Source organism: Danio aesculapii, chromosome 22, assembly GCF_903798145.1.
Source record: "Danio aesculapii chromosome 22, fDanAes4.1, whole genome shotgun sequence".
NCBI lineage: Eukaryota > Metazoa > Chordata > Actinopteri > Cypriniformes > Danionidae > Danio > Danio aesculapii.
In genome coordinates this window covers 26,209,781-26,226,801 of record NC_079456.1, presented here as the reverse complement: position 1 = coordinate 26,226,801, position 17,021 = coordinate 26,209,781, and the positions used below count along the sequence as shown (strand labels likewise).

Sequence of the window (17,021 nt, the reverse complement as noted above, 5' to 3'; positions counted from 1 at the left end):
ACAGTGGAAATAAACCGCCAACTTATCTAGTATATATTTTACACAGCGGATGCCCTTCAAGCTGCAACCCAGAACTGGAAAACATCCATACACACTCATTCACACACATCCATACGGACAATTTAGTTTATCCAGTTCACATAGTGCATGTCTTTGGACTGTGCAAACTGTCACCTGTTTTTTTCCAATATTCTTCTGAATATCTTGTTTGTTTCAACAGAAGAACAAAATAATGAAAGATTAGAACCAAATATCAGTAAACTGACTTTTTTTTTTTTTTTAGGGTGGGGGCGGTGGGTGGAGGGGAGGTGAAGTATGAATTATCTGTTAAGATAGGTTTAGTTTTGTGGTCACTGTAAAACCCGGTAAGTTAAGTTAACTCAAACTGTTTAAGCAAACCAAACTGCGGCAAACTATTTACGTTTTGAAACAAAATGGTTTGAGTGCTGTAAACTTATATATTGAGTCATTTACATATATATTATTTGTGTTTATATTGTCAAACATTTAGAATCTTAATAACTGAAACATTTTATGTTCAGTTATTAAATCTGCATGAGTTCAGTTCAGAACAAATTAAGTCTAAACAACTAATATCAGATCCGTAGCCAGCCTGGTGAAAGGGGTGGTTCTTTTTTCTCAAAAAGTGGACATTTCTGCAGTTATTCGACCCATTTTTCTAATTTAATGATGATATTTTAAGTGCATTTAGTAACAGTTAAGCCCTTTTTTAGTTGGATTAGCTTGTGGGATGCGTCATCATAACCACACTTTTTGAGTGGTGATAGCCAAAAGCATTTCCATAAAGATCTTTAGGAATTAAGAAATATGAAACCGTAGTTTTTTTTTTTAAATACGAAATTTATCACATTTTTCTGTTTATATATCTTTTTAATTTTCACATTTTTGTTACCTTTATTTATAATGATCATTAGGAAAAAATACGGAATCTGTTAAAGTTTTAAATGAAAAACTGGCCATCACTTGTCATTCATTAGGCAATCAACAAACTGGCCAGCACGTTCAACTTTCCTACAGAGAGGATTTTGGAGAATGCCGTATTTGTCACTTCAGCATGGGATAGTCACACCGAAACAACAGCCGACACATGATTGGACTTGGTCTTAAAGTCTTCTTCGATGGGTTATTTTCATATTTTTACAATTTATTATGGCATAACAGTCAAAGTAGGACAAATGAGCTCACACATGGGACAAATTCTGGACCTTTGTCAGTGAGAGGTGGGTCTTTCGAACCACCCGAACCGCCCTTGGCTACAGGCCTGATATACAGTAGCTACTCAAATGGCTTGGCACTAGAGTTTAGTTAACTCATTAGGTTTGAATTTTGCTTAATGTAATTAGTTTATGCTTCACCATAACTGTTTTTCATTAAATAAATGTAACCTTTTTTAAATTATAAGTTAAACTAACTTATTTCATTTAGTCATTTTCACTGTTAGGTTTTACAGTGTTTTGATCACTTACATGTTTGATTAATACTAACCATTATAACAAATATAAATGTTTTATAAAACAGCCATGATTTAATATTCTTTTTCAATCAGCAGCTTCTTGATAACACAAAAATAAATTAACTTGTGCATACTACGCTGTCACTGCACTTACTGCTTTATTTATTTCACAAATAGTTTACGTAAATACTGTTTAACTGTGCAAATGTAACAGTCAACATATTTTTAACAAAAGCCAATTTTACAATATACATTTAAATGTGAACAAAATCAATTCATTTTGCGTGAATAAATGATCACTTTCCAAATTTTAGTTCACGCTGTGATGGTGTCAATGATTTAAATTAAACTATCAATTAAACTATAGGCTATCATCATGTTATTTATGTCTATGATCTGTCTAAATGTCTAATAACTTCCCTATTGTAAAAATGTTGGAGATGTTTAATATTTAATTTGGCACTTGGAATTAGTTCAGATAAAGCAGCATTTTTAAATACCTATAAGGCAGGGGTGTTAAAGCCAGTTTCTGGAGGGCCGCAGTTTAGGGCGCACAGTTTAGTTCCAACCCTGCTCCAACACACTGAAGCTTCGGTCACACTGGACTTTTTACCCCATAGACATCCATTCATATGCAAGCGAATGTGTCAGAATGAAAACGCAAGCTCATGCGGCAGGTTTCGCAATTTGATGCATTGCAAAGTTCAAGATTGATGAACTTTGACATGCGAAATTGCATCACTTGACTGCGTGAGACCAATCAAAGATCAAAACACGACCTCTCTGGACAGAAATTGAATATACGGAGCAATCGTTTTTTTTCAATGTCTAATCATCTTGTTCAATCCCACCAGTTTTCGCAGCGCCGTACAACAGAATTTCGCAGTGTAACTCTAGTGTGACCGCAGCATTACCTGCAGGTTTAAAACATGCCTAAAAGACCCAGTTGGTTAGATCAGGTGTGTTTAGTTAAGGTTGGAACTAAACTGTGCAGGAACCTCCAGGAACTGACTTTGACACCTGTGCTATAAGTATTTGTTTTGAGTTTGCATCAATACATACATTGAACTTGTACAGACACAGCCTTTGAATAGTTTCTGTCCGGACCACGTAATTCCACTGAAAACAAACTCTAATGCTTCGTTAAACAATGTCAGCCATGAGACTTTGGGACAGCAGTTTTGGGAGGGTCTTTTCATGCTCTGTCAACCAACAAACACTTATAGAAACGCTCAAATTGCCTCTGAAGCTGAAAAACTTAACAGACCGTCACAAACTCAAACCTGAATCCCTCCAAACACCTGAACTGGAAGCAGAAGCAGTTAGGAAAAGCTAATCATTAGCTATCATTAGCTTGCTAGCGTCTGTGGTTTTGAACTGATGTGTTTAACACACACAGGGTGTGGTGTTTGGGTGTCTGTTCATGTACTGTTGATCAACACATTGCGTTTCATGGTATTTTTTACTATAGCGGTTGGGTAACCATTAGGTGAACACACTGAATCAACATTACTAACATTCAGAATCAGCAGGCTATAATAAAGGCAGTTTCCTGAAAATACAGTACAGCACATTTTCATTTATTTTAATCAAGTATTTTCTTTGTATATTTATTTTAAACTGCTATTAACACTCCCAATGCTGTACCTGTTTTACATTTCTATATGTTCCTTTGTTTATATACTTCCGTCCGCACATCCAGACCCAATCACACCCCACACACGTTGAGTTTTCATGTTTTATGGGGACTTCCCTAAAACGTAATCATGTTTATATGACACTTATTATATATTCTGTCCTCTAATCCCGAAACTCATGCCACACATTCCCCTATACATTTTCAAAATACTTAATCCTGGAAGAATTATGAGTCATTTTCCTCATAGGGACCAAACAATGTCCCTATAAGGTCAAATCTGTAGGCCTTTACTTAAGGAGTATGAATGCTAGGAATGAACGCACACGCACACACACACACACACACACACACACACACACACACAAACGCACGCACGCACACACACACACACACACACACGCACACACACACACACACACACACACACACACACACACTTTTGGTGGTTTATGAGCACTCTTCATTAGCATAAAACTCGCTTATTATGTTTCCTTATAATCCTACCCCAAAAACACATCCCTCAGATGAAACCTGTGGCAAATTCTCCATGTGAAAAATCTAATTTTTAGCAGTTTTGAATTACGAGGACACAGTACATTTTCTCATAAGACACCTCAAAATTTGATCTAGGTCATACCCAATTCACTATTAAGATTTGTCTTCACAAACCACCAAAACCAGTGGAGGCAGTAAAGCACTGACACCTCACAGCAAGAAGGTCATTGGTTCGAGGCCCAGGTGTGAGATTGCTGTACTTGTAAGGAAGGAATATAAGGTAAACACACACTTGTATTTGATTTGTTGCCTGTAAATTGTGTATCTCTTTTTTAAAATAATAATGAAAAATTACATTCAAAAAAGTTGATTTAAAAAAATGAAAATGAATATTTATTGTACTTATTTTGCTTAAATATTGAACAATAAAAGTATTTATGTTGTTAGTTTAATTAAGCAGCTGTTTCCTCATGTGACACAATCATTTAAAAACTGAACCCACTCTGAAAACGTTTTTCTGGATTGCCTACCAAAGAGAAGTGAAAGAACAATAGAAACAAAAGAGGTTTGCTTTTAGAGTTTTGTAAGGGTGTATTAGCACACATTTTACAGCAGTGCTCATGTTACAGCGTAATTACATGTAATTACATAACATATACACTCAACGACCACTTATTAGATGCACCTTGGTTAGACACGATGCCTTCGCTCTGCCTACTGAAACCCATTAAAACGTTGAATCAAAAAGGCATGCATTCTTTGTTAACAGGTTCTCATTTTTGGAGAATATTTTAAAACCTTAACTTAAAAAAAATGGCAGAGCTTTTTTTAAAATAAATAGCAGAGCTCTTTTAAATGAATTGAAAATATATTAAAATATGTAGCCTTGTTGATATGGTATCTGATATATCTGAATTATATCAGTAGTTTTGTTTTCATGTGACGTAACAAAAAATAAAAATGAATCCTTTTGTATGCTTATTAACTTACCCAAGACAATAATAATAATAATAATAATAATAATAATAATAATAATAATAATAATAATAATAATAATAATAATAATAATAATAATAATAATAATAGGGCTGCATGGTGGCGCAGTGGGTAGCACGTTCACCTAACAGCAAGAAGGTCACTGGTTTGAGCCTCGGCTGGGTCAGTTGGCGTTTCTGTGTGGAGTTTGCATGTTCTCCCCATGTTCGTGTGGGTTTCCTCCGGGATATTCAGTTTCCCCCACAAGTCCAAAGACATGCAGTACAGGTGAATTGGGAAAGCTAAATTGTATGTATGTGTGTGAATGACGGTGTATGGATGTTTCCCAGTGATGGGTTGCAGATGGAAGGGCATCCTTTGCGTAAAACATATGCTGGATAAGTTGGCGGTTCATTCCGCTGTGGTGACCCCAGATTAATAAAGGGACTAAGCTGAAAAGAAAATGAATGAATGAATAATAATAATAATAATAGGAATCTGCTTAGACGCTAATATATGGAAAGACTTTATTTATCTATTCTTTATTTACAAAACAAAAAAACATTATTTTTGCTGCTTGTTCAAACTACTTATTCAAAAATGAGCCCAACCAACACAATTCTTCAGGGTTTTTTTGGGACAAAATAATGTTCAGTCATCTTAAATTTGTAAAAACAATTTTAACTTAATCATTTTATGTTGAAACAAAATGATGTAATTGTATAAAACCCAGCATTTTTATTATGTATGTATGTAAACAAACTGTAATTTTAAGGGTTAAGATATATTTTTAGCAATTAGCATCAGCACTAATCAGTGTTGGGTGTGTTACTTTAAAAAGTAAGTAATTAATTTTAACGTAATTACAACGCATAAAAATTAATTCAGTTGCTCATTAATAAAGTTATCATCAAAATGTGATTACAATACAACTTAAAATATCAATGCAAAGACATTGTAAATTCAACTCTTTTTCCACCAGCTTTATTGAAAATAAGCATTTTAATAATGAAAATAATATTCTTTAGAATTAAAAAAGAAAAGGTAAACATTATATTTATCAAAAAATATGTAACATAATTGTCATTGACTAATTTCTGTCCTAATTATTGTTTAATGTGGATTTGTCTTGATAAATTTGACTTTCTTAAGTCGAAAAATATAATTATTCGGCAAGATATATTTGAATAATGAAAAAATACCATTACTTGGCTTCTCTGAATCGATTTATACCAACCGAGGTTCAACATCCAGGACTGTTGGTGGCAACATAGGCTCATTCTAAAAACATATCCCTATATAAATTTCTAGAGATCACAAAGTATGTAGCCAGAGGTACGTCTGGCTGCATTTCATCTTTAAAGTGAACGCTACGCGGCGGTATGACGCCATTCCTTTTCGTGTTTACCAGCTGACCGCTTACCTCTGTGTGGACAGCTTCTTCGCTGTTACTAGTTTGCCCAGTGGCTCACCGTGTTCGTTGACAGACTTGTGATGTGGAGCGGAGTTGACCGCGACGACAGGGTTCAGGTCCAGCGAAGATCGATTCCAGAATGCAAGTAAGACAAAAATAAAAGCCAAAAAAATAAAATAAACAGGTAAATAACCAGATGAGAATGTGGTAAAATCTGAAAACATGGTGAAAATAAGGCGGCCATAAAGGTTTTTCATTTTCTGGATCGCTTTTGAAAACACTGTTGGTTATGTTTATGGAATTAGTTGAGCGGGTCAATCAGTGCTTTTGAAATCAGTTGGGTTTAGGAAAGGAGGAAGGGTGAGTCAGTCGATCGGTCAGTCAACATCAGTTTTTGGTGGATTTGCGAAAACAAAAACTGCAAAAAACATAGCTCCTAGGACTATTTGGCGTTCTCCAGAAATGTATATAGCGGTACATTTTCAGAACGAGCCTCGGTAAATTTTTTTTAAGTAAATTATAAGAAACTGTAATTTAAACAACAAAAAATGAACAGTAATCACGTACTTTATGTTTGTGTGTGTGTGTGTGAAAAAGTAGTTAAATTACAGTAGCTAGTTACTTTGTAACTTATTACACCCAAAAATGGTACTAACGCTGGTCAAGAAATCTCAGTAATCTCAGAGATGTCAGCACAAGGTTAAAAGATTAAATACTTTTATGATGTTTTTGATATTTATATACTCTATCCTGATTATCGCTCAAAAAGAAGTGACTTACAAATCACCATTAGGGTCAGAGAAACCTGCAGGCCTTTTTTTATTTATGCTCTGAGTTTTGTAAAAGCATCACATAAAATGAAAAAATAAAATAACTTCTTGTATTATAGCTAACTTTATTTAAGCTTTACATTGCAAAGTTAAAAGTGTCATATTCTGTGTTGGTTTGTGTCACCTGGTAACAGGATGCCAAACCCCTGCCCCTATTGGGGGACAGGTGAGTGCGGCTCCACCCACATTTACATACAGCAGCTCTCATATAAAAGCAACATCCAGAGTCTCATTGTCACATTCACACAGAGATACTAGAGTGAGACTGACCACAATGTCTAATATTGCAAAAGTGCTTTCCAGGAGGCAGGACAGAGGAGAAGGACTGGGGACAAATGAGAAGGCCATTCCCTACAACAAGCAGGACTACCAGAGCCTGAAGCAGGATTGTCTGGCCAAAAGAACCCTGTTTTGTGACCCAACTTTCCCCGCTGAATCCGACTCTCTGGGGTACAATGAACTGGGACGATACTCCTTTAAAACCAAAGGAGTGCAGTGGAAGAGACCCAAGGTAATGTGTGTGTGTGTGTGCGTGTGTTTGCTTTGTTTGCGCAGGTGGAGTTTAAGCAAATATAAGGTGTGTTTTTGATCCTTGAGTGTGTTTAATAGAATCTGTTTGTACCTGATAAAATCATTAAAACGCCATTAAAATGCATTTGTTTTGCTCCAGAATAAAAGGCTCGATCAAGCTTGTTATTTAATATTAATATAACATTAAGTAAGCTTAGACTGAAATGTTTTTGTCTCCCTTGTATGTGTGTTAGAATTCATTTCTATGTGATTCCTTTTCTAAATACTTCAGTTTTATCCTATTTATTTACTAAAGAAATATGACAAATGAGGATTAATTCAGTTTGATAGAGAAACTCAATATGAAATTATATGAAAGGAACAAGCATTTTTTATATTGTTGTTGTTGTTGTTGTTGTTGTTGTGTTAGAGGGATTCAAAGTTTTTATTCCTGCCTAAATTAACCTTTTCTTTTGATCCAACTACTTAAATAATAAATAAAAAAAACATTAACGTTAAGATTCAATCAATATAAAAAATAACAACATTTGACAATAAAATAATATAAAAACTATATATTTTCACAATTAATCAAGTTCATTTTGATGCCAGTACATGAAATTAATGAAAAATTTCTATTTTAAGTAATTATTTAGGTCTATTTAAAATAATTTCTCTTTTAGCCTGTATTTAACGTTTGCAAAACGATTAAATAAAATTCAATAACACTTAAGTAAGAATTCACACCATTAACTACTGACTTATTACCTGCCTATTATTAAGATATTAACTGTTTATAGTTATCATAACTGTTTATAGTTAACTGTTTATTACTACTTATAAAGTATGATCTTATTCTACAATTTAAATACACAATAACTATTACAATAAAGATTACCTTAATAACTATTAATAAACAGAAAATTTGTAGTTTATCGAGCTAATAGTCTCAGTTAATAGTTTGTTAATGGTGTGAATTGTGCATAAAAATAAAGCATGAGCATATAAATGTGTGTATGCACATATATTTGAATATGTGCGTGTACTGATAAGATCATGGAAAATGATGGTTACTCAGTTTCCTCTTCAGGCGTATTAGGGTTTCTGTTATCCCGTGTTGATACTAATAACAACCAGTCTCAGCAGTCTGCATTGTTATATAAATAGGACTTGTCTTTCTCCTCCTTTTATACGTATATGCTTACATTTGTTCACCTGAAGCATATTCACCTTATATGTGCTGTTTGCTTAGAGCAAATAAAGAGTGTTTTGTTATGCAGGTGTACCTTTATACAGCGTAATATTATCAACTCTAATTGTGTTTTATTTTTTTAAAGGAGCTGTGCTCAAACCCTGAGTTCATCATGGACGGGGCCAATCGGACAGACATCTGCCAGGGAGCTTTAGGTGAGAAAAGATGCGTTCAGCACAATAGTGATCGGGTGTGGCTGTAATACAATAGAGCATCAATGATTAAAGGACAGACACTGCGGACAAAAACATCGCTCTTCATGCACCTGTCAGTAATGATATTTTTCATGAAGTGCTTTTTTTCATCCTAATGTAAACAAAACATCCAAAATACCTTTTAAGTGCTTGTTCTGGTGCATTTTATCAATGTGTGTCTTTACACTGCAAGCATAACAATCTGAATAAAAGAATCTGATGAATGATTTAAGAAGATACAGACTGGAAACAAGGCAAATGATCTGCCAGTGCAGTAAGATAATTATACTTCAACATAGGCTCATTCTGAAAACCAGTGCCAGCCCGAAGGGTTAAGGGGGCCTAGGTGAGATGAAAAAAAAGGTCCCACTGGTGTGAATATTAACATATTTAACCTATAATACATATGTAAAAAATATTTACTCAGATTTACTCAGATAAAGTCAGAAAACACTCATTTAAAAAATAAAGTACATAAGTATGACATAAAGAAATAAAACAAAATGCATTTTTTTTGTAAATGAATAACATACAAAATAACATAAATAACTTGAAATGCAGGAGACATTTTAGCTTGTTTTTAAACAGAGATTTACACAAACTAAACTTTGTATTAGATGTTGGACAGTGGGTAAAACTAGATTTTGACCAAATGAGAGAGAAACCTCATTCTTTTGTTTGTTCAGCAGGGTGAATTAGTGGGATAGATAATTAACTGATTATTTAATGAAGCATGCTGAATGTGGCCTATTTCATTTATCATCATTGCGTTTATTAAAACAAGTCCTAATACTACACTAATACTACACTACTAAATAATCCTAATACTACACTACTAAATAATGTATTATGAATACCTTTACTTTGAGCATGCTTTTCTTCCTCTGCTCTTCTTTTCTTCTTTTTTCGGCTCCGGAAAGATGCCATTTGTTTTGGATGACATTACATTTTAAATTAAAATTCGATTAAGATCTATTAAAATAGCAATGACTCTTGTGACGTTATATTACTTAAGACTTTAAGACACTTTTTCGGCTTTTTCGGTAAGCAATTTTGAATCTGTGTAGGAATACAATACCTCATTCTAGCTCACCCGCCATCCAATCGCAGGTGGTGTTATGCAAAATCGAGTGTTGTGCTGCTGTGTATGTTTCTAATATTTTCTGCTTTTATTCATACTGTTGTTGTGTATTTATTATCGTTTTCAGCTATTTGTCAAGTATGAATTATACAGAGCTATTCTTTTAATTATATGTGGAGGTTATTTTTTTAGGGTTTGTGCATTGCGCATTGTTAATGATTTAAACGTTCGCACTCGTCCTTGCGCTTACATTCACAGTAAATATAATATGCAGTGTTCGTGGGGCCTTCCAAGAATCGCAGGGCCCTAGGTGACAGCTATATTGCCTGTTGGATGGGCTGGCACTACTGAAAACGTAGCCCTATATATATTTCTGGAGATAGTAATTTATGTACGTATTGTTATGAAGCGGACAGGAGACAGAGGTAAGGAAACGTTAGGGTGTTTATTGAATGACAACAAGGAGCACATGAAGGATAGCCAGGAGGATCAGGAATGATGTTGGGGTCTTTTCCTCCGTGGCTGGGTAACAGGAATACACGAGGATGGACAGCACACACCAGATACAGCTGACAGAGGATGACACAGACTTGGAAGGACTGGAAGACAGGACGATTCGGGAGGACCAGGAAGACTAGGAGGAATACAAAGAGAACAGGTAAGTAAATCGTTTGTTTAGCTGAGGATGACTACGCTGAGTGGTCGCTCAGTTGTCCGCTTTCGTCGAGACGCGCCCGGACAATGAGCGACTGGAGTGCTGTGCTTTTATCTGGTGCTCGTGAATGTGATGCAGCTGTGTGCTCATTAGAAGTCAGGTGATGGTGATCTTCGTGAGTGGGGGTCGTGAGAGCCTGACCAATCCATGACAGTACCCCCCTCCCCAGGGCCCGCTCCTGAGGGCCGACACCTCCGACGCCGTGGTGGTCTCCCTCTGCCTCTAGGCGCTGGGAACTCAGGGTGGCTCTCATGAAACTCCACCATGAGACTAGGATCGAGAATATCAGCTCTGGGAACCCATGTCCTTTCTTCGGGGCCGTACCCTTCCCAGTCCACCAGGTACTCCAACTGGCCACCACGACGTCGGGAACGCAAGATCTCCTTCACTGCGTAGACGGCTCCTTCTTCTAGGAGCAGTGGAGGAGGGGGTTCCTCTTCGTGGTCAGGCTCTGTGGAGGGAAGAACAGGATCGTGATAGGGTTTCAGGAGTGATACGTGGAATGTAGGGTGAATACGGTAGTGAGAGGGTAATTGTAGTTTGTAGGTGACGGGGTTAACCTGTTCCACGATGGTGAAGGGACCAACAAATCGGGGACTTAACTTGCGAGAGGGCAGTCGCATGCGTATGTCCCGGGTGGATAGCCACACCTTTTGTCCGGGTGTGTATCTGGGTTCTTCAGACCTTCTTCTATCGGCGGTTACCTTGCTTCGACGGACTGCCCTCTGCAGATGTTGATGAGCCTCGTCCCAGACTCTCTCGCTCTCCCGGAACCAGTGATCCACTGCGGGGACATCAGATGGTTCGCCATCCCAGGGAAAGAGCGGTGGTTGGAAGCCCAGGACGCACTGGAATGGCGTGAGTCCGGTGGAGGGTTGCCGCAGTGAATTTTGGGCATATTCTGCCCAGCCCAAATACTGGCTCCAGGAGCTCTGGTGACCACTGCAGAAGGTCCTCAGGAACCGTCCCACCTCCTGAATCTTCCTCTCTGTCTGCCCGTTGGTTTGGGGATGATATCCAGAAGAGAGGCTGACGGCCACACCTAGGAGCTTGAAGAAGGCTTTCCATAGACGTGAGATGAACTGTGGACCTCTGTCCGACACAATATCTTCTGGAATACCAAATGACCTGAAGACTTGATTAAAGATATTGTCGGCTGTTTCAAAGGCTGTGGGAAGACCTTTCAGAGGGATTAGTTTGACAAACTTTGAGAATCTATCTACTATGACTAGAATACAGGTATTACCTTCTGACGAAGGGAGATCAGTGATAAAGTCCACTCCTAGGTGTGACCAGGGACGGTTCGGAATCGGCAAGGGATGGAGCTTTCCAGCGGGTAGATGACGTGGGCTCTTGGATTGGGCACAGTCCTTACAGCCCTGAACATATTGCCTCACATCCCTTGCCATGTTTGGCCACCAGAATCGTTGGGATACTAGCGAGAGAGTATTGTTGATCCCTGGATGTCCAGTGCCTAGCGAGGTATGTAAGGAGTGGATCAGATCTACCCGGTGTTCAGGTGGTATGAACTGCCGATGAGGAGGGCATCCCGGCGGAGCAGGGGCTTCCGGAGTGGCAACGACTGGAGGAGCGTTCCAGGTGATCGGACAAATGGAGATGTGTTCGGGAAGAATCTTCGTTGGGAGTTCTTCATGATCGTGATGCTCGTGTAAACGAGAGAGAGCGTCTGCTCTTAGATTCTTGGGTCCTGGACGATAGGAAATGGAGAAATCAAAACGTGAGAAGAAAAGTGACCATCTGGCTTGACGTGGACATAGTCTCTTGGCCTCTTTGATATATTGGAGGTTTTTGTGATCTGTGATCACCTGGAACGGATGTTTGGCTCCCTCCAACCAGTGACGCCACTCCTCCAGGGCTAGCTTGATTGCTAGCAGCTCCCTGTCTCCTATGCTGTAATTCTGCTCCGCCGGGCTCAACTTCCGAGAGAAATAGGCACAGGGATGCAGTCGGGGCGGTGTATCATGATGTTGAGATAATACTGCCCCGACGCCGGTGGTGGATGCGTCCACTTCCACCACGAAAGGAAGATTTGGGTCAGGATGAGTCAGGAGTGGGGCCCTTGTGAACTCCTTCTTAAGAAGGCGGAAGGCTGCGGCTGCTTCTTTGGTCCACTCCAGTCCTTTGGGTTTACCCTTGAGGAGATTAGTGAGAGGTGATGTAATCCTGCTGTAGTCCTTGATAAACCGTCTATAAAAGTTAGCAAACCCAAGAAACCTCTGGAGCTCCTTAATGGAAGTGGGTTCTGACCAGGATAGAACAGCCTCAATTTTCTTCCCATCCATACGTATACCGGTTTGATCAATGATGTATCCCAAGAAATGAATCGACTTCTGGTGGAATGAGCATTTCTCCGCTTTGAGGTAGAGGTGATGTTCTCTCAATGTGTGTAGGACCTCCGCAACGTGTTGGCGATGTTCGGCCTCACTCCGGGAGTAAATGAGGATGTCATCTATGTACACTATTACAAAGTGGTGAAGAAACTCCCGGAGGACTTCATGAATGAAGTTTTGGAATACGGAGGGGGCGTTGACCAGACCGTAAGGCATGACCTCATATTCATAGTGGCCAGTAGGGGTCACGAATGCTGTCTTCCATTGGTCCACTCACGTATTCTTATCAGATTATACGCGCTGCGGAGGTCCAATTTAGTGAAGACTTTAGCTTCTCGGAGCTGTTCCAAAGCGGCTGGTACCAGAGGAAGGGGATATCGGTATTTTACTGTACCGTTATTTAGGACCCTGTAGTCGATGCATGGACGCAGCCCTCCGTCCTTCTTGGCCACAAAGAAGAAGCTTGAGGCGGCTGGTGATTTTGAGTGACGTATGTACCCCTGACTCAGAGCCTCCCTTATGTAATCTTCCATTGCCTGATTCTCTGGAAGCGAGAGCGGGTAGATCCTACCTCTTGGCAACTGGGCATCTGGGACTAGGTCGATCGCGCAGTCCCATGGCCGATGCGGCGGTAGCTGGGAAGCTCTCTTGGGGCAGAAGACATCATGAAAGGAGCTGTACTCCTTAGGAATGTGGATAGACTGCTTCTCAGGAGGGCTCTCGACCGATGTTGCAAACAAAGAAATGGGGTTCCGACCTTGAAGAGGGAGATTTGGAAAACAGGTAGGTGTACATCCAGATCCCCATTTCTTTATCTCTCCTGTGCCCCAAGAGATGATGGGATCGTGCTTCACCAGCCACGGGCGCCCTAGAATGATGTCCATATTTGCACCCTCCAGAACCAGAAATTGAATCCTCTCTTGATGTAACAGCCCCACTTGAAGAAGGATGTCTTCGCATTGTCGATGGATACGGGTCGAAGATCGAGTGCACTGGGTTATCGGTTGTATCTGGTATATATGCGAGGACGCCTCAGTACGGAGGTGGAGTTGACGACAGAGGGATTGGGAGATGAAGTTCCCTGCTGACCCGGAGTCGATGAGGGCTGTGACAAGGAGAGAAATAGAGGCAGTAGTTATTTGTACGGTGGTAGTAAGTGGTTTACATTGTTCAATATTCGTACTGAATACACTCACTGAAGTCCGAATGGGACGAAGGGGACACTCCATACGGGTGTGTCCACTGACACCGCAGTATAGACACAGACCCCGGGTCAGCCTCCTCTGTCGTTCCGCTGATGTCAGTCTTCCAGACTCTATTATCATGGGTTCTGGTTCTGGAGAGGCTGTTGACTCAGGCGATTGGAGGAGTGCAGACGAGGGGGTGATGGTGTCCTGTTGATAGGAACGGAGACGATCGGAACATCGGAGAGAATGTTGGATGAATCTCTCCAGACCCATTGTATCATCTAATGTGGCCAGCTGGATTCGGAGAGTGGGTTCCAAGCCGAGCCGGTACGTGGTCAACAACGATCTCTCATTCCATCCACTTGCAGCTGCTAGAGTGCGAAACCGGAGAGCATATTCCTGTGTAGATAGAGTACCTTGCTTTAGATGATACAGCTGCTCTCCAGCGGCTACTTCCCCATCAGAACGTCCAAACACCTCTTTGAAATACTCCGTGAAGGTAGTGATGGAATTCATGACCGGCCCGGCTTGGTTCCAGATCGTCTCAGCCCATTTAAGTGCAGGTCCAGAGAGTAGTGATACGATGTAGGCGATCTTTGACTTATCTGTGGGATATAGAGAAGGTTGCATTTCGAATATGAGGGAACATTGTAACAGAAAACCATTGCACTCCCCCGCTCCGCCTGAGTAGGGCGCTGGTCGGGCCATGGGACTGGAAGGAAGGGCCGAAGAAGAAACTGTGGAGGCGGAAGTGCTCGGTGCTGGTGGTGCGTTGGAAAGTGGAGCTGGTGGCTGTAGAATCCGCTTCAACTGGTCCACCAGCTCTTGAAAGTGATCGAGGGTGCTCATGTTGTCGTCGTTATAGGTCCGGGCTTCTGTTATGAAGCGGACAGGAGACAGAGGTAAGGAAACGTTAGGGTGTTTATTGAATGACAACAAGGAGCACATGAAGGATAGCCAGGAGGATCAGGAATGATGTTGGGGTCTTTCCTCCGTGGCTGGGTAACAGGAATACACGAGGATGGACAGCACACACCAGATACAGCTGACAGAGGATGACACAGACTTGGAAGGACTGGAAGACAGGACGATTCGGGAGGACCAGGAAGACTAGGAGGAATACAAAGAGAACAGGTAAGTAAATCGTTTGTTTAGCTGAGGATGACTACGCTGAGTGGTCGCTCAGTTGTCCGCTTTCGTCGAGACGCGCCCGGACAATGAGCGACTGGAGTGCTGTGCTTTTATCTGGTGCTCGTGAATGTGATGCAGCTGTGTGCTCATTAGAAGTCAGGTGATGGTGATCTTCGTGAGTGGGGGTCGTGAGAGCCTGACCAATCCATGACACGTATGGCTACATTTCACTTTTAAAATGAATGCTACAGGGCGGTATGACGTCGTTCCTTTTTGTGCTTATCAGCTAACCGCTTACCTCCATATGGACGACTTTCCGGCTGTTTGTTTTCACAAAAACAAAACCCGCAAAAAACATAGTTCCTGGGACGTATTTGAGGATCTCCAGAAATGTATTATAGGTACATTTTCAGAATGAGCCTGGCTTGTTATACTATGGATAATATACTGACACAACTCTGATAAAAAAGTCATGAGCAATTCAAATAATAATGATAGCCTATAGATAAAAGGTCGACCAGGTGGTTAAGAGGCCTGTTAAAGGGATAATATTAACATCTGTCCTGTTTTTAAAAATCAGCAATGCAAAGACCTACAATAAGGGGATCTGGATCTATCAGATTTTGACATATTAACAACTTTTTTAATGGTCAAAATTTAAATAAAGTTATTATTACAGCTACAAAATAAACTCCTACAAATACAAGGCTGTCTTAAAGTATGCCTCTGATTGTAATTAAGCTAAATTTGCAGGTGCATAAGCTTTACTTAGTAAGAAAAAAGGAGGAGAAATAATCTTAAAACAATTGTGTAAAATAATCTTACACAATCTGATTTTAGAATTTTATTCTTAAAACAAAATCAATACTAATTTTGTAAGTTACTAAGACTGTAACAACATATTATATACAAGATTGTATTCTATAAAAAGTTCAGTGTTTCTTGAATGATGGAGTGATGAAAAGCGATTTCTCTTTGAAAATAAAATATTGTTCATTTAGTACTTTTCAAGTGGAAAGTTCCCAAAGTTAAAACTCATCATGTCAGACCAGAGTCACTTAAATCTGTCTCTTGGCTCCCATCAAATAAATCGTACTTATCCACAGTTTCCTGCTATGACTTTATAAATAAAACAAGATTTTTGAACCTGAATTCATCCAAAGTTTAGGTGCTAGAAATGTATGCAACTTCATTTGCATAACATAACATAACATTTTAGAATACATGTAATGCAAAAAAGGTTGTAAATGATCAAAAGCATTTGTTTTTATTGCAAACCATTTTCTTCTCATCATAAGTAGTCATTTAAAATGGTTAAAGGCACAGAAGTGCTAATAGAGATCAGGCCTAGGCTGGCTTAGATGTTTGTACATCAGGGCTCTGTATTTGAGTCACAGGGTCAAGAAACAAGATAAAACAAGATTATAATTGTCTCTCTTTTCTTTCTCTTTCTTCTTATTTACTTTTTATTTGTCTTATTTATGGGTTGTTTTAAAGAGACTTATTTGCTAGTTTCAATGAAACTTTTTTTATGGAAATTTTGTATTGGGTCTAAATAGGCAAATTATTTTGGGTCAAGCCAAATTAGCGGTGTGCAGAAAGAGCAGAAAGAACAAGATTTAACAGATGTCTGGGAAAAATGTTGTTTTGTTTTCTGCTCTTTTGAAGGCTGTAAAAGTCAAAAGTCGATCTAGTCTTTTTTAAATTGAAATAGTTTAACAAAGGAGCACTGTGCCCTGTTTTTGAAGAAAAACTGCTTTTTATACACTCCTT

The 17,021-nt window shown here is 39.3% G+C and overlaps 1 protein-coding gene across 1 annotated transcript; it reads left to right on the top strand.

Moving 5' to 3' along the window:
- Window positions 1-6,911: 6,911 nt before the first annotated feature.
- Window positions 6,912-8,791, top strand: LOC130215759 (calpain-2 catalytic subunit-like). The gene is made up of 2 exons (XM_056447606.1): window positions 6,912-7,338; window positions 8,675-8,791. Exons 1-2 carry the CDS (start codon window positions 7,102-7,104, stop codon window positions 8,789-8,791), a joined length of 354 nt encoding a protein of 117 aa, XP_056303581.1. The 5' UTR covers window positions 6,912-7,101.
- Window positions 8,792-17,021: the final 8,230 nt, after the last annotated feature.